The sequence below is a fragment of the Juglans regia genome, chromosome 2 (assembly GCF_001411555.2).
Source record: "Juglans regia cultivar Chandler chromosome 2, Walnut 2.0, whole genome shotgun sequence".
Lineage (NCBI taxonomy): Eukaryota > Viridiplantae > Streptophyta > Magnoliopsida > Fagales > Juglandaceae > Juglans > Juglans regia.
Window position 1 is genome coordinate 31,363,164 of NC_049902.1, and position 21,037 is coordinate 31,384,200.

At 36.8% G+C, this 21,037-nt stretch overlaps 3 protein-coding genes across 3 annotated transcripts; 1 reads left to right on the forward strand and 2 right to left on the reverse strand.

Annotated features, from left to right (window-relative positions):
* Window positions 1-213: 213 nt before the first annotated feature.
* Window positions 214-11,693, forward strand: LOC118343735. The gene is made up of 5 exons (XM_035687022.1): window positions 214-335; window positions 4,614-4,709; window positions 4,855-5,001; window positions 9,490-9,553; window positions 9,686-11,693. Exons 1-5 carry the CDS (start codon window positions 327-329, stop codon window positions 11,407-11,409), a joined length of 2,040 nt encoding a protein of 679 aa, XP_035542915.1. The 5' UTR covers window positions 214-326; the 3' UTR covers window positions 11,410-11,693.
* Window positions 11,694-11,944: 251 nt separating this feature from the next.
* Window positions 11,945-14,861, reverse strand: LOC108984422 (elicitor-responsive protein 3). The gene is made up of 5 exons (XM_018956376.2): window positions 14,498-14,861; window positions 13,856-13,921; window positions 13,445-13,571; window positions 12,461-12,575; window positions 11,945-12,249 (listed from the first exon to the last, which is right to left on the reverse strand). Exons 1-5 carry the CDS (start codon window positions 14,562-14,564, stop codon window positions 12,181-12,183), a joined length of 444 nt encoding a protein of 147 aa, XP_018811921.1. The 5' UTR covers window positions 14,565-14,861; the 3' UTR covers window positions 11,945-12,180.
* A 4,942-nt stretch (window positions 14,862-19,803) lies between these two features.
* LOC108984421 (thaumatin-like protein 1) lies at window positions 19,804-20,794 on the reverse strand. Its single transcript, XM_018956375.2, has one exon. The coding sequence runs from the start codon at window positions 20,724-20,726 to the stop codon at window positions 19,986-19,988; it is 741 nt and encodes a 246-aa protein (XP_018811920.1). The 5' UTR covers window positions 20,727-20,794; the 3' UTR covers window positions 19,804-19,985.
* Window positions 20,795-21,037: the final 243 nt, after the last annotated feature.

The window sequence follows — 21,037 nt, forward strand, 5'->3', positions numbered from 1 at the left end:
TGTTTATTTATTTATTTTCCATATTTTTTCTCTATAGTTCATGAAAAATTTGAAAGATAATGCCTAAATTAGTCTCTCAGTAAAACTTTTTCCCCTTTCTAAATACTAAAGTTAATTATTCTGAATATTTCGGTCCCTTTGTTCTTGTATTTTGCCTTCCAACAGTAATGAATTTCTCAAGTTTTTATGCTGCTATATTCTTGTTGCAGTGTTACATCGATCCGTTGAATGGATATAGATTCTATTCCAAGCCACAGGTGTTTCAATATCTCAAAACAGTAAAGTGTGGTAGCTGGACATTCAAAAAGAGTAAAACCGATGTTGACATGCCTTTGGTGAGCGAAATTTTTTCCCTGTAAATATTCTTATGCTTTAAATTCTCTGTCCTTCTTTAGGTATTGTTTTCTTCGTTTGCTGGCTATCTACCAAAATACATGCATCAATAACAATGATTTTCCAGATTTGGAAGTTTTTGTCTACTTTAAGTAGTTTTAAGGCGTTTTTCTTTGGTGGCCTTATTGTTGTTGTCATCATCGTTGTCTAGTAAAAGATCAGAACATTTGTGAATAAAAACTGTAATATTAACAAAAACGCATTATTACCTTTTTTTTATCGGTAAGCAAATTTTTATTGATCAAAAGAGTACACAAGAGCCCAAGTATACGGGACATATACAAGAGCAACGCCTGAGCGTGCTAGTTTAGTGATACAAGGAATTCACGAAAATCGATTACAATCGACTAATGGAGTAAAGTTCTAAAAAATAAGTTTCTAAGCTCATCCATTGACCGCTCTTGATATTTTTTTTATAAGTAAGAAAATTTATTGATCTTCAAAATTAGGCATAGCCCAAGTACACAGGTGGTATACAAGAGAGAAATACCATCCTATGAGCAGAAAAAGAAGCATACAAGTCATTAAAATTAACCCCCTCTAATACAATAGCCTTAGCCCAAAGTAAAAAAGATTGAAAAAATAAGTTTCTAATCCCCACCCCATTCCCCCCCCAATGAGCATACTCTATTTTCAAAACATCTTCCATTCCTCTCATTTCATATACACCACATGAGACATAGGGGTACCATCTTCCAAACATTTGCTACTTGACGATTTTCCCGTGTTCCGCACCAACAAGCCAAAAGATCCGCCACCCTCTTTGGCATCACCCAAGCAATGTCTAGCCTTGATCTTCAAAGCTTCTTTCATTCCTCTCCCTCCAAATGCACCGTCATAGGCATATTGGGACTATCTTCCACATTGATGCAATTTGATAGTTGCCCCAAATGCCTCTCAAATAAGCAAGTAGGTCACTTACCCTTCTAGGCATCGCCCAAGCTAGTCCCAACCGAGTAAAAACTTCATTCCACAAAGGCATGACAATCTCACAATGAAGTAGTAGATGGTCAACGGACTCTCCGCTCTTCTTGCACATACAACACCAATCCATGACTATGATTTGACGTTTCCTCAAGTTGTCTAGAGTGAGGATCTTCTCCAAAGAAGCCGCTCATACAAAAAATGCTGCCTTTAGAGGTGCCTTTGTCTTTCAAATGCTTTTCCGTGGGAATGGATTTGTGTTGCGCTTGGTCATGGCTTGGTGAAAGGAGCGGACTATGAATATCCCCTTTCTCATAGGGGCACCAAAAAATCTCAGTCTTCCACTAAAACGCAACGCAAAGACGCATTAATACTAAAAAGAATAGCCACCCAAAAATTTACGAAGCGAGTCTGTAACATGTATTTAAGATCTTAAGAAACAAGCCAGGCAGCAGCAAACAAAGGAAAATATAATCCACTTCCAGATTAAACTTCAAGGCACAAATATCTTACAAGGAAGAGAAAATATAGTTCTCGTATGAGCTTCCACTATATTTTTCTTTTCATCACATCAAACGTCATCCACTAATTGTAAGCCACCTCCATATTATTTCTGCATACGTTGACTAGTTCGCAATGAAAAATATGATCCTTGACTCCAGCAAATATTGAGATTATATTTTTGTATTTTCCTGTTGATGTCTTGCCACCTAGATGCTACTGGACTCTGGTTTATGTTTAAAGCTGATTTGTAAAGTCGTCTGGAATCTGTTTTCCCCTTGCATCCTAACAATCACCAATTTGATGTTCACCAAGTGTTTTCCAGGATCCTCTCACCTTTGCAGCCTGAAGCTTCATATTGCAATGTGAAAGAAATTGTAATGATGACACCAAAAGCAATCCCAGAAAACGTGTTTTTTGTTATATGTTTGCAACACCCTGTCCCTCTAGGGTTGTAAAGTTAGAGGAACCAAATGCTACTAACCTTAAAACATACATTATTTGTGCCATGTATAAAAGATTCCATACATTTAGAAAATCACCAAATGCTTTGTTTAAAAGACATGTCTCGAAAATAGACATTTATTCCATAGCACTTATTAAAAAAAATAATCTATCATATGCTACGCATTGCGGATACGTAAAACATTTAAATGTAAAGATAAAGTCAGAATCCTCTCTCAAAGTCTCAAGCCTCATTGTTAATGTCACCCTCCTGGACAACATCCTCGCCCTTAGCATCCTCAAAACCTTCCTCCTTTGGGGTGGTAAAAAATTAAAAACAACTAAAATGAGTCAAATACTCAGTAAGAACCACCCAGTAAATATAATATATAAACATAGGGTTTTCAATTAAAAATCATTGTTCTTTAAGAAAAACTTACCTTTAAGCATGCATAAAATATTTGTCTCACGGTATGAAGAAAATAAAATATTTTCTTTCTCAACCTCAATCATTAATCATTTGTTACCTTAACCTTATCCTTAGTAGCCGTTTACACACTGCTAACCCTCATGTGTTAGGGTTAGCAACCCTTGCGATCAATGGTTCTTCTCGAAGCGACCGGATAAGAACTGAACCTCAGGAATGGGCCATCACTAGGTGCACTGCCAGTGATGCATTTCGATGTTGCCATCTGTCCCAACCTCCAAGTGCCGTCCTCTTCCTCATATGACCAGTTCATTAACCTCATCGAACAAATGCAATTATTCATTTTCTTTTCTTTAACCTTGCCTTACCTTTCATTCTTTAAAATAAATAGTCACACTATATATTCAGTCACGCAATCAGTAATGCAGTTCGAAAACCATGTAACATCTTTCATCGTAAAAAGGGGCTATCAATGAAGGGCTTAATACGTACATATATACCTTTCAAAACATTGACCACATATATACATTTAAAAAAAAAAGACTATAAATTACCATAAAGCGATGTGTAGAAGAACATTATCATAGTCACTTACCTCGGTCCTTGTGCAATTTAAGCTAATCTTATGTTTCTCTAATCTTTAAACTGAACCAAGGGCAGGAAAGTGTGTTTAACATGCAGTATCCTAGGGCTTGGTTTTACCAGAAAATATAAGAGAACTTTGTGGCCTTGGACGGGCCTTAATTGGGGCTCATCCAATGGTAGGTAGGCTCTTATATGGGGTCCATAAATAGAGTTTGGAGGGTGTAGAGTCCAAGGGGTGTGGTAGTCCAGGTGTTGTGGGTTTAGTCAAGTGTTTGAATGTGATTTGGAATCATAGTTGCCCTAGGAGTTGTGATTGGAGTAGGAATAGGTGACTTGGAGTAGAACTAGACTTGTGCTTGCAACTAGAAGTATAGTGCAAGTATGTTTCGGGCATAAGATATGTGGGCTCACTTCTATGGGCTATATGGGTTTGGCAAGGATAATACTTGGCTTTTTCATCATTACATGGGCTTGGTGGGTTTGGGCCTAACGGGTTTGGTTGGTTTCTAAATCTTCCTAAATTTAATCCTCCATAACAAGGGTCTAATCCTAGGTACCCAATAATTAACCTCAAGGAAAGAACACTGGCTTAAGTGCCAATGCCAAATTTTAGATCTAACCCTAGTTTACTCTCTATAAATAGAAACCCCAATCATGGTGTAAACCCTAACTTTACTAAAATATAAACCTCAAAAGTCTGGGATGTTACAATGTTAGTTTCAATATCAGATCATTAATCTTAAAGTCTATCCTGCCAATACTCTAAATAATGTTATTGCCAAATACTCGTTAACTACTTATCACTGCCAGAACCTTTATGCGGTGGAGATCTTACGACAACACATCTAACCTTTCTTAATGATCACCAGTGACTAAAAACTCGTCGTGTATTTTATGCAACCAAATAGAGTCTATTTCTTCTATTTCTATGAATTTACAGTAAAAGAAAAGAACCAGAAAAAGATCTGTTAAAAAAAAAGAAGGAAAAGTTAGTAGATGGTGGGTACTTAGTAAATATTTAAAAACGTTGCCGATCGAACTTCAATTTTGGGCACAAAACGTTTCCCAGAATATTCTTTTTCAGCCTTACATTAATTCCTTAACTTAAATCAGAATTGACCTGTTGTATCCAAACTAAAAAGGGGCATTGTTTCTCGTCCTTGGACAAGAGATGGCAGTCATTAACGCCCCAGTAGTAAGAAATGTTTGTAGTATATACTGAAACATAACTTCAGTATATTATGGAACAAAAAAGGGTTTGGTATTGTATTCATATGGATTTATGCCAGTACTATTGGTTAATCTGAAATGCATCTCTAATAGTTCAAGTATTATCTAGGCTGTGGTTGAGAAACAAATGGTGGAGGATTTACCGGCAGGGTGGACAAAGGAAATCAAGATTAGGCAGAATGCATATGGAATTAGAAGGGACCCGGTATGGAATTTCTTATGCTCACATTTGGTCCAATCTAGCTTTAACAGCACTTTCAACTAGGTGCATTTATTTAATGAGTTTTGTACTAACGTTTTCCAAGCCTTAGCACATTGTTTAAATTTTGATTTATTCCTACTTGCCACAGTTTTACAAGGATCCAGAAAATGGATATTTGTTCCGCTCCAAAAAGGATGCTTTGCGCTATTTGGAAACCGGAGAGATTAGTAGATATACATTTAAACCAAAGGAAAGTTGCATCAACAATGAAGAATTGATTAACAGTGAAATCTCAGTAAGTCTGCACCTTGCTTGGTGCTTCAGATAATGAGTTCTATGTTGTGCTGTTTTCAGCTATATCATTCGCTTTGTCTTCCTCGTTTTATTGTGGTCACTAAACATGCGAAAAAACCAAAATTTTGGGCTTATGGGATTTATGAATTTAGTAAGATATCAATATGTTTTTTTTTATGTAAAGAAAATTCAACAATAAGTAAGATATCAATATTAGTCTGCTTGGGCAATGCGTACTCTTCTTTTAGTTTTAATAAAAATGGCATAATACATCATTTGTTGCTTCAAATACTGTATATAATAATAACTAATTAGGCCATAAAATGAATTAATCTGCTCATGAGAAGCTCAAGCTTACCTCCCTAACATGCTTGTTTTGAGCTCATTCATTTCCAAACAAACCAAGCTCAAGCTCGAATTTGAAGTTTGATTACCCAGCAAACTAAGCTTGATTAAGCCCATACTCATCTCAATTTTGTTTGCAAATACCAAAGATAACACTTACCATATTTAACATGTATAAATTAATTTCTCTTACTGTATTTGATCAAACTTATTACTATTGAAAATGAATAAATTAGGGAAAATATAGTTTGGTGTCTAGCATGCACTAACTGGGTAGAAATATGGGTTTTGACCTTCTTAGATTTACCTATGTACTTCCAATGTACTTGGTTAGCACCCTTTTGTGCTGTTAATCAAATTCAGTATTGTTACTTGTAAAACAAATATAGGTTTTTCATTTTATATATATTTTTTATAAGTAAGAATATTTATTGATCCTCACAATTAGGGCAAAGCCCATGTACACAAGTGGTATACAAGAGGGAAGTACCTAATTATAGCCTACGAACTAGAAAAAGAGGCATAAAAATTATTAAAGTTGACCCCCCTCTAATACAATAGCCTTGGCCCAAAGTAACAAAGAATGGAAAAATAAGTCTCTAATCCCCCCCCCCCCCCTTCCCCCCAACAGTGAGTGTTCTCTATTTTCAAAACAGTGTCCATTCCTCTCATTCCATATGCACCACATAAGACATAATGGCACCAACTTCCAAACAACTGCTACTTGACGATTACACTCCAACAAGCCTAATAAAGATCTCATCCCATAAAGCCTTCACCACATCACAATGTAGAAGAAAAGCACCAATCCATAATAAAAATACCATGCTTCCTCAACTTATCAATGGTCAAAATTTTCTCGTGAGAGGCCAGCCAACCGAAAAAAAACAACTTTTAGAGGCACTTTACTTTTCCAAATGCGCTTCCAAGGAAAAATGGTAGATGAATGGGATGACCCACAATTGTATAAGGATCTGACTGAGAAATTTTTGTTCCCGGGGTGGATCCACCACTTTCCAATTTCAATGCATACATGCTGAAAAAATCAGAAATATCCCCCACTTCCCAATCTTGAATAGCTCTGATGAATCTCACATTCCACTGCACCAGGCCATGCAAAGTGTCCATGTATTCAGCTATAAAAGTTTCCTAATTCAATGTAATTCAGAAAAGAGAAGGGAAAGCCTCCTTTAAAGCAATATCTCCGCACCAAACATTGAACCAGAATCTGACCCTGGTTCCTCGACCCACCACAAATCGGAAATTATGAATGAAATCCTCCCAACCCCCTTCCTAATAAATTTTCATACTCCCACACCATACACTCCTCGCACTTCATTTGAGTTCCAACCTCCCCAAATGCTCCCAAATTTAGCATCAGCAACAATCCTCCATAAAGCGTCTCTTTCTTGATGGCACCGCCACAACCATTTTTCAAGTAATGCCTTATTAAAAATACTTAGCTTTCTTATCCCCAAACCTCCACAATATAGGGGGTACAAATCTCGTCCCATTTGAACAAATGGAACTTCTTCTCATCCCCCAAACTTCCACACAAGAAAGCGCGAAAGATCTTTTCCATTCTATTAACCGCACCAGCAGGTATCGGGAATAAAGATAGAAAATACGTAGGGAGATTAGATAACGTACTCTTAATTAAAGTGATTCTTCCCCCTTTAGACAGATACATTCTTTTCCAACCAGCCAATCTATTCTCAATCTTTTAAACACCATCCCATATTACCTTGGATTTATGAGGGGGCCCCAATAGAAGACCAAGGTACTTCATACGCAAAGACGACGCCTTACAACCCAAGATTTCAGCCAAGTCTCCAATATGATTTACCAAGCCAACCGAAACCAATTTAGATTTAGACAAATTCACCTTAAGGCCAGAAACAACTTCAAAGCAAAGCAAAAGAGCTCTCAATGAACGGATCTAATTAGGTTCCAGCTCACAGAGAATTAAAGTATCGGCAGCAAAGAGAAGGTGAGATACATTGATGCTCCTAGATGAAGAACCAACCACGAAAAAAAAAAACAAAAAAGACCCATCCACCATTGCCTCCAACATTATGCTCAACACATCCATAACTAGGGCTGAAAGTTGGTCAGTCCGGACCGGAGAAACCAACCGGACCGACTGGTTTGGTCTGGACCGAGATTGAGACCGGTCGGTCTCAGTCTATGAAATAGAAGACCGAAAATTTTCGTTCCGGTCCCAGGGTGGGGTTTTTCCACCCCGGACCGGACCGGTCTGACCGAATAGTAAAAAAATATATATATTTATATAATAATTGTATAATTAATTATGTAATTTTCATCTAACCTAGTACCATTTACAATATAAAATTTTAAATATGTAAATTGTAATTTCAAATTAATATTAATGTAATTAACTAATGTATGATATAAATATCAATTAACTAACCTATCATCAATTAACCATTCACTAATTACTAACATCTACATCTAATTAAAGTTCTTATTATTAGATAAATTTTTGTAAAATACCTAATACAATTATTTATTAATCATATACAAAATGTAAAAACTAAAAAGTTTAATATATTGACAATTATCATAATACATTGACATACTCTAAGTTAGTAACAAATTAACAATTAACATCATCAATATAATTATAATTAATTATTTTTTTAATGAGTTAGTTACACAATCCACATTAATAATTCACTTAATTTTAATTTAGTAATTTAAATAATTTTTTTATTAATTTATTTGGAAAAATAAAAATAAAAAAATAATTGGGCCGGACCGAACGGACCAGACCGGACTGGACTGATAGCTACCAGTTCGGGGTCCGGTCGATGTTTGGTCTGGTCTGGTCCGGGGAAAATAACAAAAATTTCGATCCATCACCACCATGCTGCACGGATTGACCGATTTACACCCCTATCCATAACTAAAACAAAGAGAAAGGGAGATATAATATCTCCTTGTCTTAAACCACGAGAACTGTAGATGAAACCCTCAGGAGTACATCACCGAGAATCTAGCCGTAGTGATGCAATAATTTCATCCACTTGCGCCACCTCTCCCCAAAACCAAATCTACCAAGAATATAAACCAAAAAGTCCTAATTAACATGATGGCCTTCTCTATATCCCCGTCTCAAACCAGCTTTTTAATTATATTAAAATAAGTTACTTAACAACACAACCCAACTGAGTATGTGAACCTGTTCGAGCTCATTCAGGATGTCAATGAATGAACCTTGAGCATAAAACTGAACAAAGTAAATGAACTAATTTTGAAGGCCTCAGTCTTCTACTTATTAGAAAATATAGGTTTTAAATTATATTAAATTAATTTACTTAACAACACAGTGCAAGCGAGTTTGTGAAACAGTTTGAGCTCATTTAAGAAGTAATAATGAAACTTGAACGTAAAACTGAAACAAAGGAAACGAATAAATTTTGATCGACTCAGTGCTCAGTTTGGCTTGGAATGACCATAGCATTCCAAGGAATGTATTCTTTATACCAGGTCATTTTATGGTTTCCCCAGTTTTTCAGTTAATCTTGTATCAACTTCCTAAAGCATGCAACAAAAACCCTCTTAGTGTACAGTTTCTTGGCTTACCCATCAATATTATGTATTGACTCTGAAAAAAAAAATATTTTCCATTTTCGTCATATTATATGAAAAACTTTACATTCAGCATGCTTAAAATGAATTTCTATTTATTCAAAAAAAAAAAACTGTTACATCTGAATTTGGTTTGCAGTTTTTGTTTATTTGTATTACAGGCTCAATTTCAAGCGTGTCAATTTTATGCATTTCTAGCGAATGATAGAATTATTCCAACCATATTGAAAAGAGTTGGCTGTCGCTCACCTTTAATTCATTCCTTTTCACCTTCCTCCACAAACACCAAGTGTATTTTTTCTGAAGTTTTGATATTCTGAATTCCGAGATCCCCCTCAAGCCTGATTCTCATATACCGTAACTATCAACCCATAGGGATATGGCTGGCCAAGGTAGCCAACCATATTGATTGTACTCTTTTCCTTTCTTTTTTTTTTTTTCCTTTTTTTAATTTTCAGTTGGGACATTATTCCAGAGGAAAATTCTGATTCTATAATCTTGTTTTCTTCTTTTCCTTTTGTCCATCTTATAGCCATCATCTACGGTAAAAAGGCAGAAATTAAATCACCCAGCAACCAAGCGGAGGCTTTTTGCAGGTGAGAGGTCTTGGATGACACACACGCAACGTCATTGACCAATTATATTAAAAATTAGCCAAGTACAAGTGGTTTAATGGTGAACAATTTATCTGAAGTTTATTGCTTTCTGTGTTGAACTTTTCAATGCAGATCAGGGAAGTTCTAATAAGAGCAGTTTAGAATTGGCAGAAAGCAAGAGCTCGAAGAGAGGGCGAGAAAATAAAGTATCTGCTGAACAGAGAGATGCTTTTGGTTCCACGGTTGAGATTGTCCAAGACAAGCATTCAATGAGGGCAGTCAAGGAGTCTGCTAAAACCAAGGAAAATAGAGATCCGGGCAGGCCAGCATTGCCAAAATCTGACAGATCCAAGAGAAAAAGTCAGCCAGAAAACCTCGCTGCTAATAATGGGCATGTTTCAACTCCTGCAGTTGATATTCTGCAAGAGAAGAATGACCTGGAGAATGTGAAGCAAAGGGGCAGCGGTAGGAAAAATGAGATTACTCTGAGCAAGTCTAAGAATAAGAAAGAGTTTAACTTGCCTTGCCGGTCTTCGAAACGACTTGCTGGGCTTGAACCTGGGCAGGTTGTGAACTCAGTTACCAGTCAAAAAGATTTTCAAGTTTCAACTAGTAAGTTCAGTGAAAGTGGATCCGGTCAAATTTCAGCTTTGGCTCCATATGGTTTGTCGAATGGTGCATCTCGGCAACTTGATTATGGGAAGGAAATGGTTAATGCTCATCTTGGTTCTACAGACATGAGTGATGCATTACATGGAGATCTATCATCTCAGCAACTGAGGGATGGGCAGGAAATTTTGAATGCACAGCATGGCTTTACAGACATGAGTGATGCTTTACATGGAGAGCCACAAGGCGAGAGTAAAAAGCCTCTTGAAAACAAAGCTGCTTCTAAAGGGCAACTGGAGATGCTGGAAATTGAAAAAATGGACTGTGAGAAAGAAGCACAAGAGTACTGCTGTCCATTTGGGAATTCTTGGTCGGACCCATGCCTAGAATTTGCAATCAAGACTCTTACAGGTGCCTTACCCTTGGAGGACGCTATTAATAACAGGGTTGTTTTGACTCCTGCTGATGATACCCTGGAAAAAGAGAAATTGCTCGAGGGTGTGTTAAGAAAGAGCAACAACAGAAAAACTCAGGTTGACTTGAGGAAGTCCAAAAACAATAAAGAGCTTAACTTGCCTCGACGGTCTTCGAAACGGCTTGCTGGGTTTGAACCTGAGTTGTTGGCCAACTCCCTTTCCAGTGAACAAGCTCTTAAAAATGCAAGTAGACAGTCTTGTGAAAGTGAAGCCACTCTACCAGTGGCTTTGGCAGATAGATCATCTCAGCAGCTGGAGGATGGGCTAAACATGGAGCTTGCACATCATGATTCTAACAACATAAAAACCCAAGTACTTGGAGAGTCATCAAACAAGAGCAAAATGTCTATTGAACTCCAAATTGTTCCCAAAGAGCAACCGCAAGTACCTAAATCTGAAATCTTGCCAGAACCCCAGCTCTCCTTTCCTCTCGTGGATTCTTGGTCGGATCCATGCCTAGAATTCGCAATCAAGACTCTTACAGGTGCAATACCGGTGGAAGATAATTTGGCAGTTCAAGGAACCTTCCAGGAACAACTTGACATCTCTCACACGAGGAGGAATGGTGGTTTGGCATTACCAGATTTTGGCTTGCCCAGATTTTTCCAAAATGATATTTCAGGCCATTTTGCTTCACCCGAACAATCTGTGGCAGGAAATAAGCCATCCATGAGCTCATTCCTGGCCCCAGGAAATGTGAGCTTGCCCAGCTGCGAAGGAATTGGTTCTCAAAAACCTTGCTCCCAGGGTGATCATTCAATGAAAGGTTAACTTCTAGGATAAAGGCAGCAAGTTGTCTGGGATAATCAAGTAGTAATCTGCTAATGAAATCCCCACTTTCATGCTTTTGCTATTTTGTCTTTTGTGATATTTGTAACTATAGCTTCGTGCTCTATCATCTGGCATAGAAGATCTAGGAAGAGAGAGAGACAGTATTTTGAGACGGACTACTGTTGTAAGATTTTCTTTATTTCATTTCATTTTGTTTTTTCAAATTGACAAGTCATGAAGAAGTTATTCAATGGATAATTGGACTTGCAAATCACGTTTCTTTACGTTCGAATATTATGTAGGATAGACGATATAATTGTAGCATTCTGGTGGATTAGGAGACTTATGACAATTCAATCGAAATAGCTTGAAGTACCGCTTGGTAAGATTTTATTGTAATGTATCAGTTTAAAGCATTTCGTAAGAAATACTTTTTAGCCTTCATTCATGCATTTCTTTGTTCCATATTTCGCAATTGGCTGATGTAAGATTTAAACCCTACACAGACCGCACGCAAAAGATCCAACATCTCATGTCTCCACAAAAATACCAACCAGCCTATGTATTTATATTGATTCAATCAAAACCAGATGTTCAATCACAAACATATTCAAACCAAGAACTCGGTCAATCTCAGCACCATAATAATGCTACAATAGGAAGCGAAGCTAGAATCAGTCAAAGCAAACATATAGCTTATGATTTCAATTCCCAGATAATGGTAATAGTAAGTTCAAGAAAAAGCTGCTGAATGATTGAGTTGATCATTCTCTATATGGCAGATTCTTTCCATCCACCATAGCTTTCCTCTTCCTCGTGAAAATCTCGCTCGCTGCGCACCTACCAATGAAGAATAGGCAATTAAGGTGGGATTAGTTCATTAATATCGTCATCTTTTACATTTGATCTATAGTGAAAAGGGCTCCAATTTACATCAACAGGAATTGTCCTGGAAATCCAACAATTATGATGCAATTTATAGATTTAAGTGGCAGTTTGTGGGAGCCAGAACCACCAGTAATCAGTTATTTAAGCTATAGAGTATAATTACCTCAGGAGTGAAAGTGAGGCCAACTCTAATCTCTCCACGAAACTCTTCGTCCTTAACTACATTGTATGCAGCTGGAGGGAGGCTTCCTTCCATAAACAATGGCTCTAGTGGAATGCTGCAGGTATAACAAAACCCAATAGATTTGGTTTTTTAAATATTTTCAGGAAAACTCAATCAATTTAATCAAAATTACATAATATTGTCGGCATTTCTTTTAAGTAATAACCAATGCCTCTCTCTCTATCTCCATATGATCGTAAGCGTAATTAGTGTATATGTTTCAAGAATTGACTTTGGTTTTTGCTCACTCAAAAAAGGAAAGGAAGAAAAAAGATAAAAAGAAAAAATAAACCCAAATGCATGCAATCTAATCTTCAAAGCCATAAGCGTTTAAACCTTCGAAAGTCTCAACTTAATAATCCCGGAGATGCACAGGCCCTCGGCAAGGAGTTTCCTGTAAATGCACATCGGGTAATTCAAGGGATAGTTCCCCCAGTCCGATGGCTCTTAGAAATTGCTTGCATCCAAGAGGACTTAAACCTTAGACCTAGAAGGAGCATACCACCAAGACCAATGCCTTTACCACTTGAGCCAACCCCTAGAAGTTAAGTTTTCAATGAAAAAATAACGAATATAAAGGTGGGGGAAATGCGATTCAAAATGAATCCATTGCATTTTTTGGAACTTGGGAAATATTTCAAGCCCCTTTTATGTCTAGCTCTTCTTAAACCACTACTAGCATCCAAAATTTGAAGAAACGATTTCATTTATATGTTGTTTTTAAAAATCTTTGTAAGTGTGTTGCGAAGTAAGCTGAAATATTCAAGGTCAATAAAACCAAATTTAAAAATATGATGCCACACTACTCTGTTGGCATACGGCGGGATAATATTCACAAGGTAGAATTCAATTGCTCTAATCAACCTAGAAATTGATTTTATAACCTGAGATGTCAAAATATATATCAAAGATTAGGATTCTTACTTAGCTTCTCCCACAAAATCGTCGGCACTACCAGCATCGCTGTCCATTATTTTCAGTGTGAGTTCTGAAATACTGTCTGAAATTGTGAAGACAAAATTCTCATTCCACTCCGGTTCAGTCCCTTTTCCTGTACAGATAATAATAAATAAATAAAAAAACAAAAGGGGGAATATCACTCAAACTAGGAAGAAGAAGAAGAAGAAGAAGAAGAAGAGCACGACTATACAAATTATAATGCAAATAATCTTTAAAAAAAAACTTATTTGGTATTGTGTTGTGTTAACATATAACATGATCACCATATGAAATTTCTGTCATATAATTTTCTGTGGAGTAGTATTGTTCAACCTAGCTCGGAGATTTTCCCATGCAATGTGAAGAATGAAAGCAGAATAGAGATCTAGAACCCACCTGATGCAACACTGCTTTTTTGCTCTTGACTGCGGCAAATGAGGATGACATACGGATCCATGTTATCTGCCATATGCAAAAATATTCAAACCTCATCATCAAACATATTCTAATAGTTATCATGAACTATATATATTGATCCTCACCTCGTTTGTTTTTGCCGTTCATTTCATCTCATCTTATTTAATCATTATATATTTTTCAAATTCTAACATAAAATAAAATAAACAATTTAACGTAATGGCTGTTAAGCAGAAAAAAATATAAAGAGTGTTCCCTGAGTTTTCAAATATAAATAATTGCTGTTATTATGCCATGGATTTCAGAATTTACCATAATGGCTGGAGAAATTAAATCGATCCATCACAAGAAAAAAAAAAATAGTTCCCCAGAATCGCGTGTGGATCAGTTCTTAAATGACGATGCATCACTCACGTAAGTTAACGTAAAAAAACAATCATTTTATACAAACATCATTTTCAGCAGTGCTCTTTTCCTTAATTTCCTCCCTTTTCATAGCTACCGAACAGAGTAATCCAGATCTTAAACCGACACGATAATATCTCAGAACGGGTTCGATCCAAACAGATCACGATTGGATATTCGAATGAGAAGGTGAAGGAAAATCGAGGTGGAACTTACTGAGAAAATCGGTGTTTTCCAGTCCCTTGGCACAAACAAGAAGGACTTCGAGGGTTCCTTGAGGCATCTTTGAAAAGTGAATGGGACAGACAGATCCCCACGAGACAGACCAAAAGGACGATGAAATATGAATGAACCTTTCCTGTTTTACCTCGGATCTCTCTCGCTCTCTCTTTTTCTCGGAATCTTTTATGATGAACGTGTCAGAGAATGCTACGTTCTATATATGTAGCGACTAACGAGGCAATTTGGTCCGGGATAGACCGTCCCGACTCCCAATCAACCCCCGAGTTCGTAGCCGATAACGTCGGACGCGGTTTCTTTCGTATTAAGGTTTAACCGTTGAAAATCTCAGTGCTTCAATTTAATTGCTTCCCTTTTAGCCTAAGCAATTTAATTAAATGATTCAGTAACGTAAACTTTAATATGATTCAATGCTTTCAGTTAGTGCGATAGTATTTGTGAACTAGAGATCTTTAGCTACAAAAAGAATGCTAAAAAAATTAAATTTATAAACTAATATATATGTTTAATATAAGAGAAATGTTATGCATCAATCACTATTCACTCTCACATTTTATACTTATAGTTTTTTTCATAAAGAGTGAGAGTGTTTTTCATAGAGTGTATGGTAGTGAATAATAACTGATGAGAAGAATTTTTATTAATATAATATGTCAACTTATAGAGTTGCTTTTTAAATTAGCCTCAAATATATAAAAATAAATAAACATATTGAGTTTGGATCATAAACTCATCTCAACTCATCATTACAACTTTTTCAAATTTTAATATAAAATATAATAAACAATTCAACTTTTTCAAATCTCAAAATAATAATAATATTAAAAAATAATATTCTAATAATATTTTATTATCTCAATTAAATTCAGTTTAACATTCAAATGCACCCTAAAATAGAATAGAGATATTCATTTAATAAGTGGCGGAAAGAAAATGAAATTATATTTTAACTTAAGACGTGTTCGGAAATCAAGTACCTATATCTCAATTATTTATCAAAAAAATTATCGAAAACAATATTTATTGAGGAGGTAAAATTTAGATCTCTTAATAACAATAAAAAGAGAATGAGATATCAGAGGTTAATATGAGGTTATCTTGAAATCTAAAGAAATGGGCTTATAATCTATCTGACATCAAAGTTCAGAAGCCCAAATCACATCCTCAAGGTTTAAGGTTTTTTGGATTCTAAGGGTTTCAAGGTTTCTAGGTTTAGGGTTCTTGGGATTCAAGGTTCAAGTTTCAAGGTTTAAGGTTTTTTGCTTTGAGAGTTCAAGATTTCTGGGCTTAGGGTTTAGGCTTCTCGGGGTTCAGGGTTTAGGGTTCACTAGGTCCATTTTATTGAGTCATATTAGAATACTGGAGATATATTCTCTTTTCTTGTCGCGGTACTGAACTGGCTGTGGGTTCCACTCAAGTCGAGCGTTTATTTTTATAGTTAATAACCTAATTGTCCGTACAGTTTCTTTGAGTTTGTCTCAACTGAACCGAGCTTTAACTCACAAAACAAACGAGCAAGCACTCTTGAAAGTTGAAAAACAAATCCCAAAGAATCGTACCGCTCCATTGACCATCTGTGATGAAAATAAATTCATTTTAGTAGGAAATAGTAATTTTAGCAAGAAGTAACTGGTTACAAATACACAATTTTCATGTACACTTCAAAAAAACTAAGAATTGCCGGCATTTATATTATCAGTAGTTGTTTATGCGCCGATAAAAATATATTATTGCATAATTAGTTTGAACTTTGAAAAGTAAAGCAAAATAAAACATAAATTCCCTAATATCTGCATAAGTTTAAATTGTCTCAACCTCGATCTCCACCGAAAACAAATTTCCACCCAATTAGTGTTACAATTTAAAAACGACATATATTGATATTTAACCAAATGTAAATATATGTTGATAGTATTTAGCTACAAAACATATTATTTTTATAGAGTTTGTTAATAAATAGGAATTAAACACTATATGAATGAATAAATAGTAATTTGCCCAGTTTAAATAAATGGGATTCAAGTGTACATAATTCCTAGAAACAGGGCAAGAGGCCCAAGTAGGACTGAACAAAAAAAGCCGGCTGATTTCTAATTCTGTTTTCTAGACCAACCCGACCAGAAATTACTCGACCTGTTTAGCTTTCGAATTGGAACCGGAATTACCCGACACGTTTAAAAATAGCCGATTATTAGCCGATACCCAAATTAACACTGATGAAGAACATTGCGCCACTCATCACCCCAATATCTTCTTCTTCCATTCTTCAAATCATTTCCCACAGGCAAAGCCGATTCTGAATCAGGAAGAAGGTGGTAGTCATGGTGCTTCTCCATCCATGGCTTCTAAAAAGAAATGACTAACCCATCGAGTTCGATGGGGAGAGACATGTACACTTCTAGGATGTAATAGATAACTGCATCATTGTCGAAGGCTTGCATGAAGAAGTTGACACCAATGGCAGTTATGAGAATCCGACGGATGGGCCGAGATGGAGTTAACAGAAGTTCTTTCCAAACACCTTGCCCATGCCAATTGCTTGAAGACGAAGAAGTAGAAACATGGCCAGAGAAAGAAGCAGCTTTCACCATGTCTGCATGTCTGCAAGTCTGAATTCAGCTTCCTCTTTAGTTTTCGATATTTTAATCAAAACCTGCTTTACTTCGCCTAAACAGCCTTTCATGACCAGCCACCTTGGTGACTCTGGCATTGCCAGGACACCCTCTGCAACGGCAATGGCTGAAAAAGCTGCAAGCCCGAGCATATAAGTCTCCAATTCATGTACTGGGGAAGCTAGATAAGGTGTAGTTGGAAATGTAACCGAGAAGGATTCCAACATTGATGAAGACTTCAGGGAAGGAGGTGAGAAAGCATCGTGTGAGTGCTAGGGAGAGCTCAGCCACGTACAGAGGAGCAATCATGAGCGAGTAGCCGACCAGTGTTTTAAATTTCGTACCGTACCGGCCGGTACGGCCGAAATTTTTCGTTTCGGCCGTCTGGCCGGTACAAGTACTATATCTGTCCCGTACCGGCTAAAATATCGGCCGTACCGGCCGTACCGGACTAAATTTCGGCCTGTACCGGCCTATATTTCGGCTGGTACCGGCCGATATTTCGGACTGGGTTTTTTTTTTTTCGTTTTTTCAAACTACAAATTTATTTTTTAACCCCTAATTCAGACTAGACTATTTATAATTTTTATATATATGTATTTATATATAGACTATTATTTTAGAATATAATTTATATATATTTATATATATAATTTATTTATATATCAATTATTTCGAAACGTTATCCCGAAATGCTATCTCGAAACGGTACCGGTACCGAAATATTTCGTTCCAGTGCCTTGATCGGTACGACGTCCGGTACGGTATTCAAAACATTGTAGCCGACTTCTATGCCGGCAACTACCCGTCCGGCCATGAGGAATGGGAATGATGGTGCGAGGGCCACCAGAATTGCGCCTATAAGGAACGTGGCTGCTGCTGCTAAGACAATGGTGTAGTGCCTGCCAATACAATCTAAGGACTTACCTAAGGCTAGCGATCCGATCAAGGAACACACATTCAGAGAACCCACCAAGATCTCTATTTGGGTTGACGAAAGACCGTCATCTATTCACATTTTTTTTTTTAAATAAAAATAAAAAAAAAAAAAAAAAAAAAAAAAAAAAAAAAAAAAATCGTCATACTCGTTTCAACCGAAACTGCTTTCGGGTCGGGTAATCGGCCAAACAGTTAAACGGCCGAACGGAACAATCCTAATTCTGGTCGGACCGGAAAATGTATTTAGAAAATGTATTTTCTGGGTTGAATCGGGTCGGCAAACAGCCCTAGCCCAAGAAATAAAAAGAATTCCATAATAATGTAGGCTCAAGGCTGGCTAGGCTTTTTTTTTTTTTTTTTTTTAAAGGGTACGTGGAAGAGAAATGCATGTCCGTTTCAACGTTGTCCTCTTCAACACCAAAAAAAAATCCGATTCATTGCATAGTATTAATAGGCTTTATAGAAGTTGACCAATGAAATTATACGCATGTCTCCTCTGATAGCACAGGTGTCCCCAAACTTTATGAAAATAATCCAAAAGTTTGGTAAAGATTGGCATCCAAGAAGGATATCCGTCTTAACCTTATTAATCCATGTGCGGTGTGCCATCCATCAGCTAGAAAAGTATTGGAAAATGTCAATCATTATCAGCACAAAATGATAAAGAGTAAAAGCAGTATGGCAGTGGGCACTTGAGAGACTTTTTCCAATATAGAATACCAGCCGGGCCGATCGAGCTGCATGCATGTCATTTTGGAGAAAGATGTTCACTTGACATTACAAGTAGGGGTTGTAAGTTCGATAGCCTGCTCAGTTAAACTTGAATCAAACTCAATTCGTGAAAAAAAAAAGTTCGTTCGTGAAAGCAGATACCCCTCAATTTATAAATCACACATACTCGACAAAACTCGACTCGACTCGATTCGGTAAAGCTTGTTAAGGTCCGCTTATTTATGCTCGAGTCAACTCGTTAGCTCGACTCAATTAAAACTCATTCATATATTGATAAATATATACATACACCGATATATATACATATATATGTATTAGCTAATAATATAAGCATACTATTTTTATAATTAAATATATAATATGTAATCTAATTACTTATGTCTATATAGTGAATATACTTCATAAGTATATTTTATAATTTGTATAATAATTATTCGATAAAATTTAATAATTTAATATACTAGTATGTGGGAATCATATATGAAATAGATATATGCTATCATATTAAGTATATGTATTAATAATATATGTAGACATATAATATATTGTTATTGGATAAATATCAACTAGTTAGATAAATTATTTATAAATTTATTAAAACTTTATAATTTAATAGAGGTTCTACTTATTAGTTGTATAAATCTAATATTATATTTTTTTTATTTATTTAATTTATTAATTATTAAATCTTATTCAAAAAATAAACAATTCGAACTCGAGTTCAAGTTAAAAATTTAACTTATCCAGTCGAGCTCGAGTATTTTGAATCGAGCCGAACTCAGCTCACCAAATACTCAGTTCGGCTCGATTATGGCCCTAATTACGAGACTCAAAGAAAGAAGTCCTCTTTGATTTGCTGTGGAACAAAAATGAGAGTTATGGAATCATGAGTTGGGGAAAATGAGAGTTATATATGACTAGTTGATGTCCTTTATTGTTTTGGGGAAAAGAAGTTGCAGTACTTGTACTCTTCATCAAAGTCATGAGCAAATGAAGATCTTATCTGATAAAAACCAGCTCTTTATTTCAATTATTTTTCTGATATACAGCTCAGCAGAAACAAGCAAACAAAAGTAAAACCACTACATTAATACCAACTCTCAGATCACCTTATTTTCATCAATCTATTGAGCTCTCAAAAGCTTGAAAAACTCACTCATGAACCCAGACTCTCTCTCTTCTTATTCTTCACTCATACCTCCAACCATCTCCAGAGGGAAACGTGGGGACCTTTTTGGGCAAAAAACAACCTTATAATTAGTCCCACCAGGGCATGTAAATGTGCTTGTAGGGTCATCCTGAGGGTAACTATAAGCATCCGGGCACCTAGACTTGAAGAACTTTGAGAAATTTGTGGGTCCACAGCTGCCATACCCATTTGTGCAACAATATTCATTGGTCTTGAAAACCGTGCAGGGATTATTGCACCCACCTGGTGTCCTCAATTCTCCGGGGCACTGCCCGTTAATGTCAGCAGTGCACGTGATTCCACGACACCTGCCCGTGGTTGGGCTAAAGTCCATGGGGATATTGAACCCATCCACCAGAGAGATGTCAATGAAATCCATGTTACCAAACTGGTTTAGGGCGTATTCAGCTAGGGTGTTAGGAGGGACACCCCAGCCTTTGCATTCTAGGACACCACAGTCCCCAGTTTGGCAATGGCCACGACCACTAGCATCAAAGTTGCAATTGGTTCTACCCCATATACGAGCCATGGCAGTGCCAGCAGCCACGTTGAGGGTCCAGGTTTGCCCCCGGTCTAGGCGGCGGCCACCGCCGGGGCTGGCTGCTGCCCAAACAGTGTAAGGACATTCATTGCGGATCTCGAAGGTGGCTGCATGCAGAGAGGAGATGAAGAAGAGGCTGAATAGAAGGAGTACAGGGATGGACAGCAAGAGGTTGGCCAAGGACCTCATCATTTTACCCAATATAGCTAAACTTTGTGTGTTGGATAGTGGTTTGGTCCATTTGGGAGTACTGGAGCGGTTTATATAGAGGATTTACAGGCAGCTTTTGGCTTGATGTACATAATTGCAAGTGCACACTTTTTTGAACTAAAGGTAGAGGCGGGCTACTCGCCAGCTGATTCATAATGTGGATAAAGCCAAGAAAATAGTGAGGTTGACATAAATTTCGATCGAGACATGCATATAGAAGCCGTGTTCATCAGGTTAACTACTACTCATGTGGCCGCCAGTCGGTCCAACCTCGTGTAATAGAAAAAATTTAT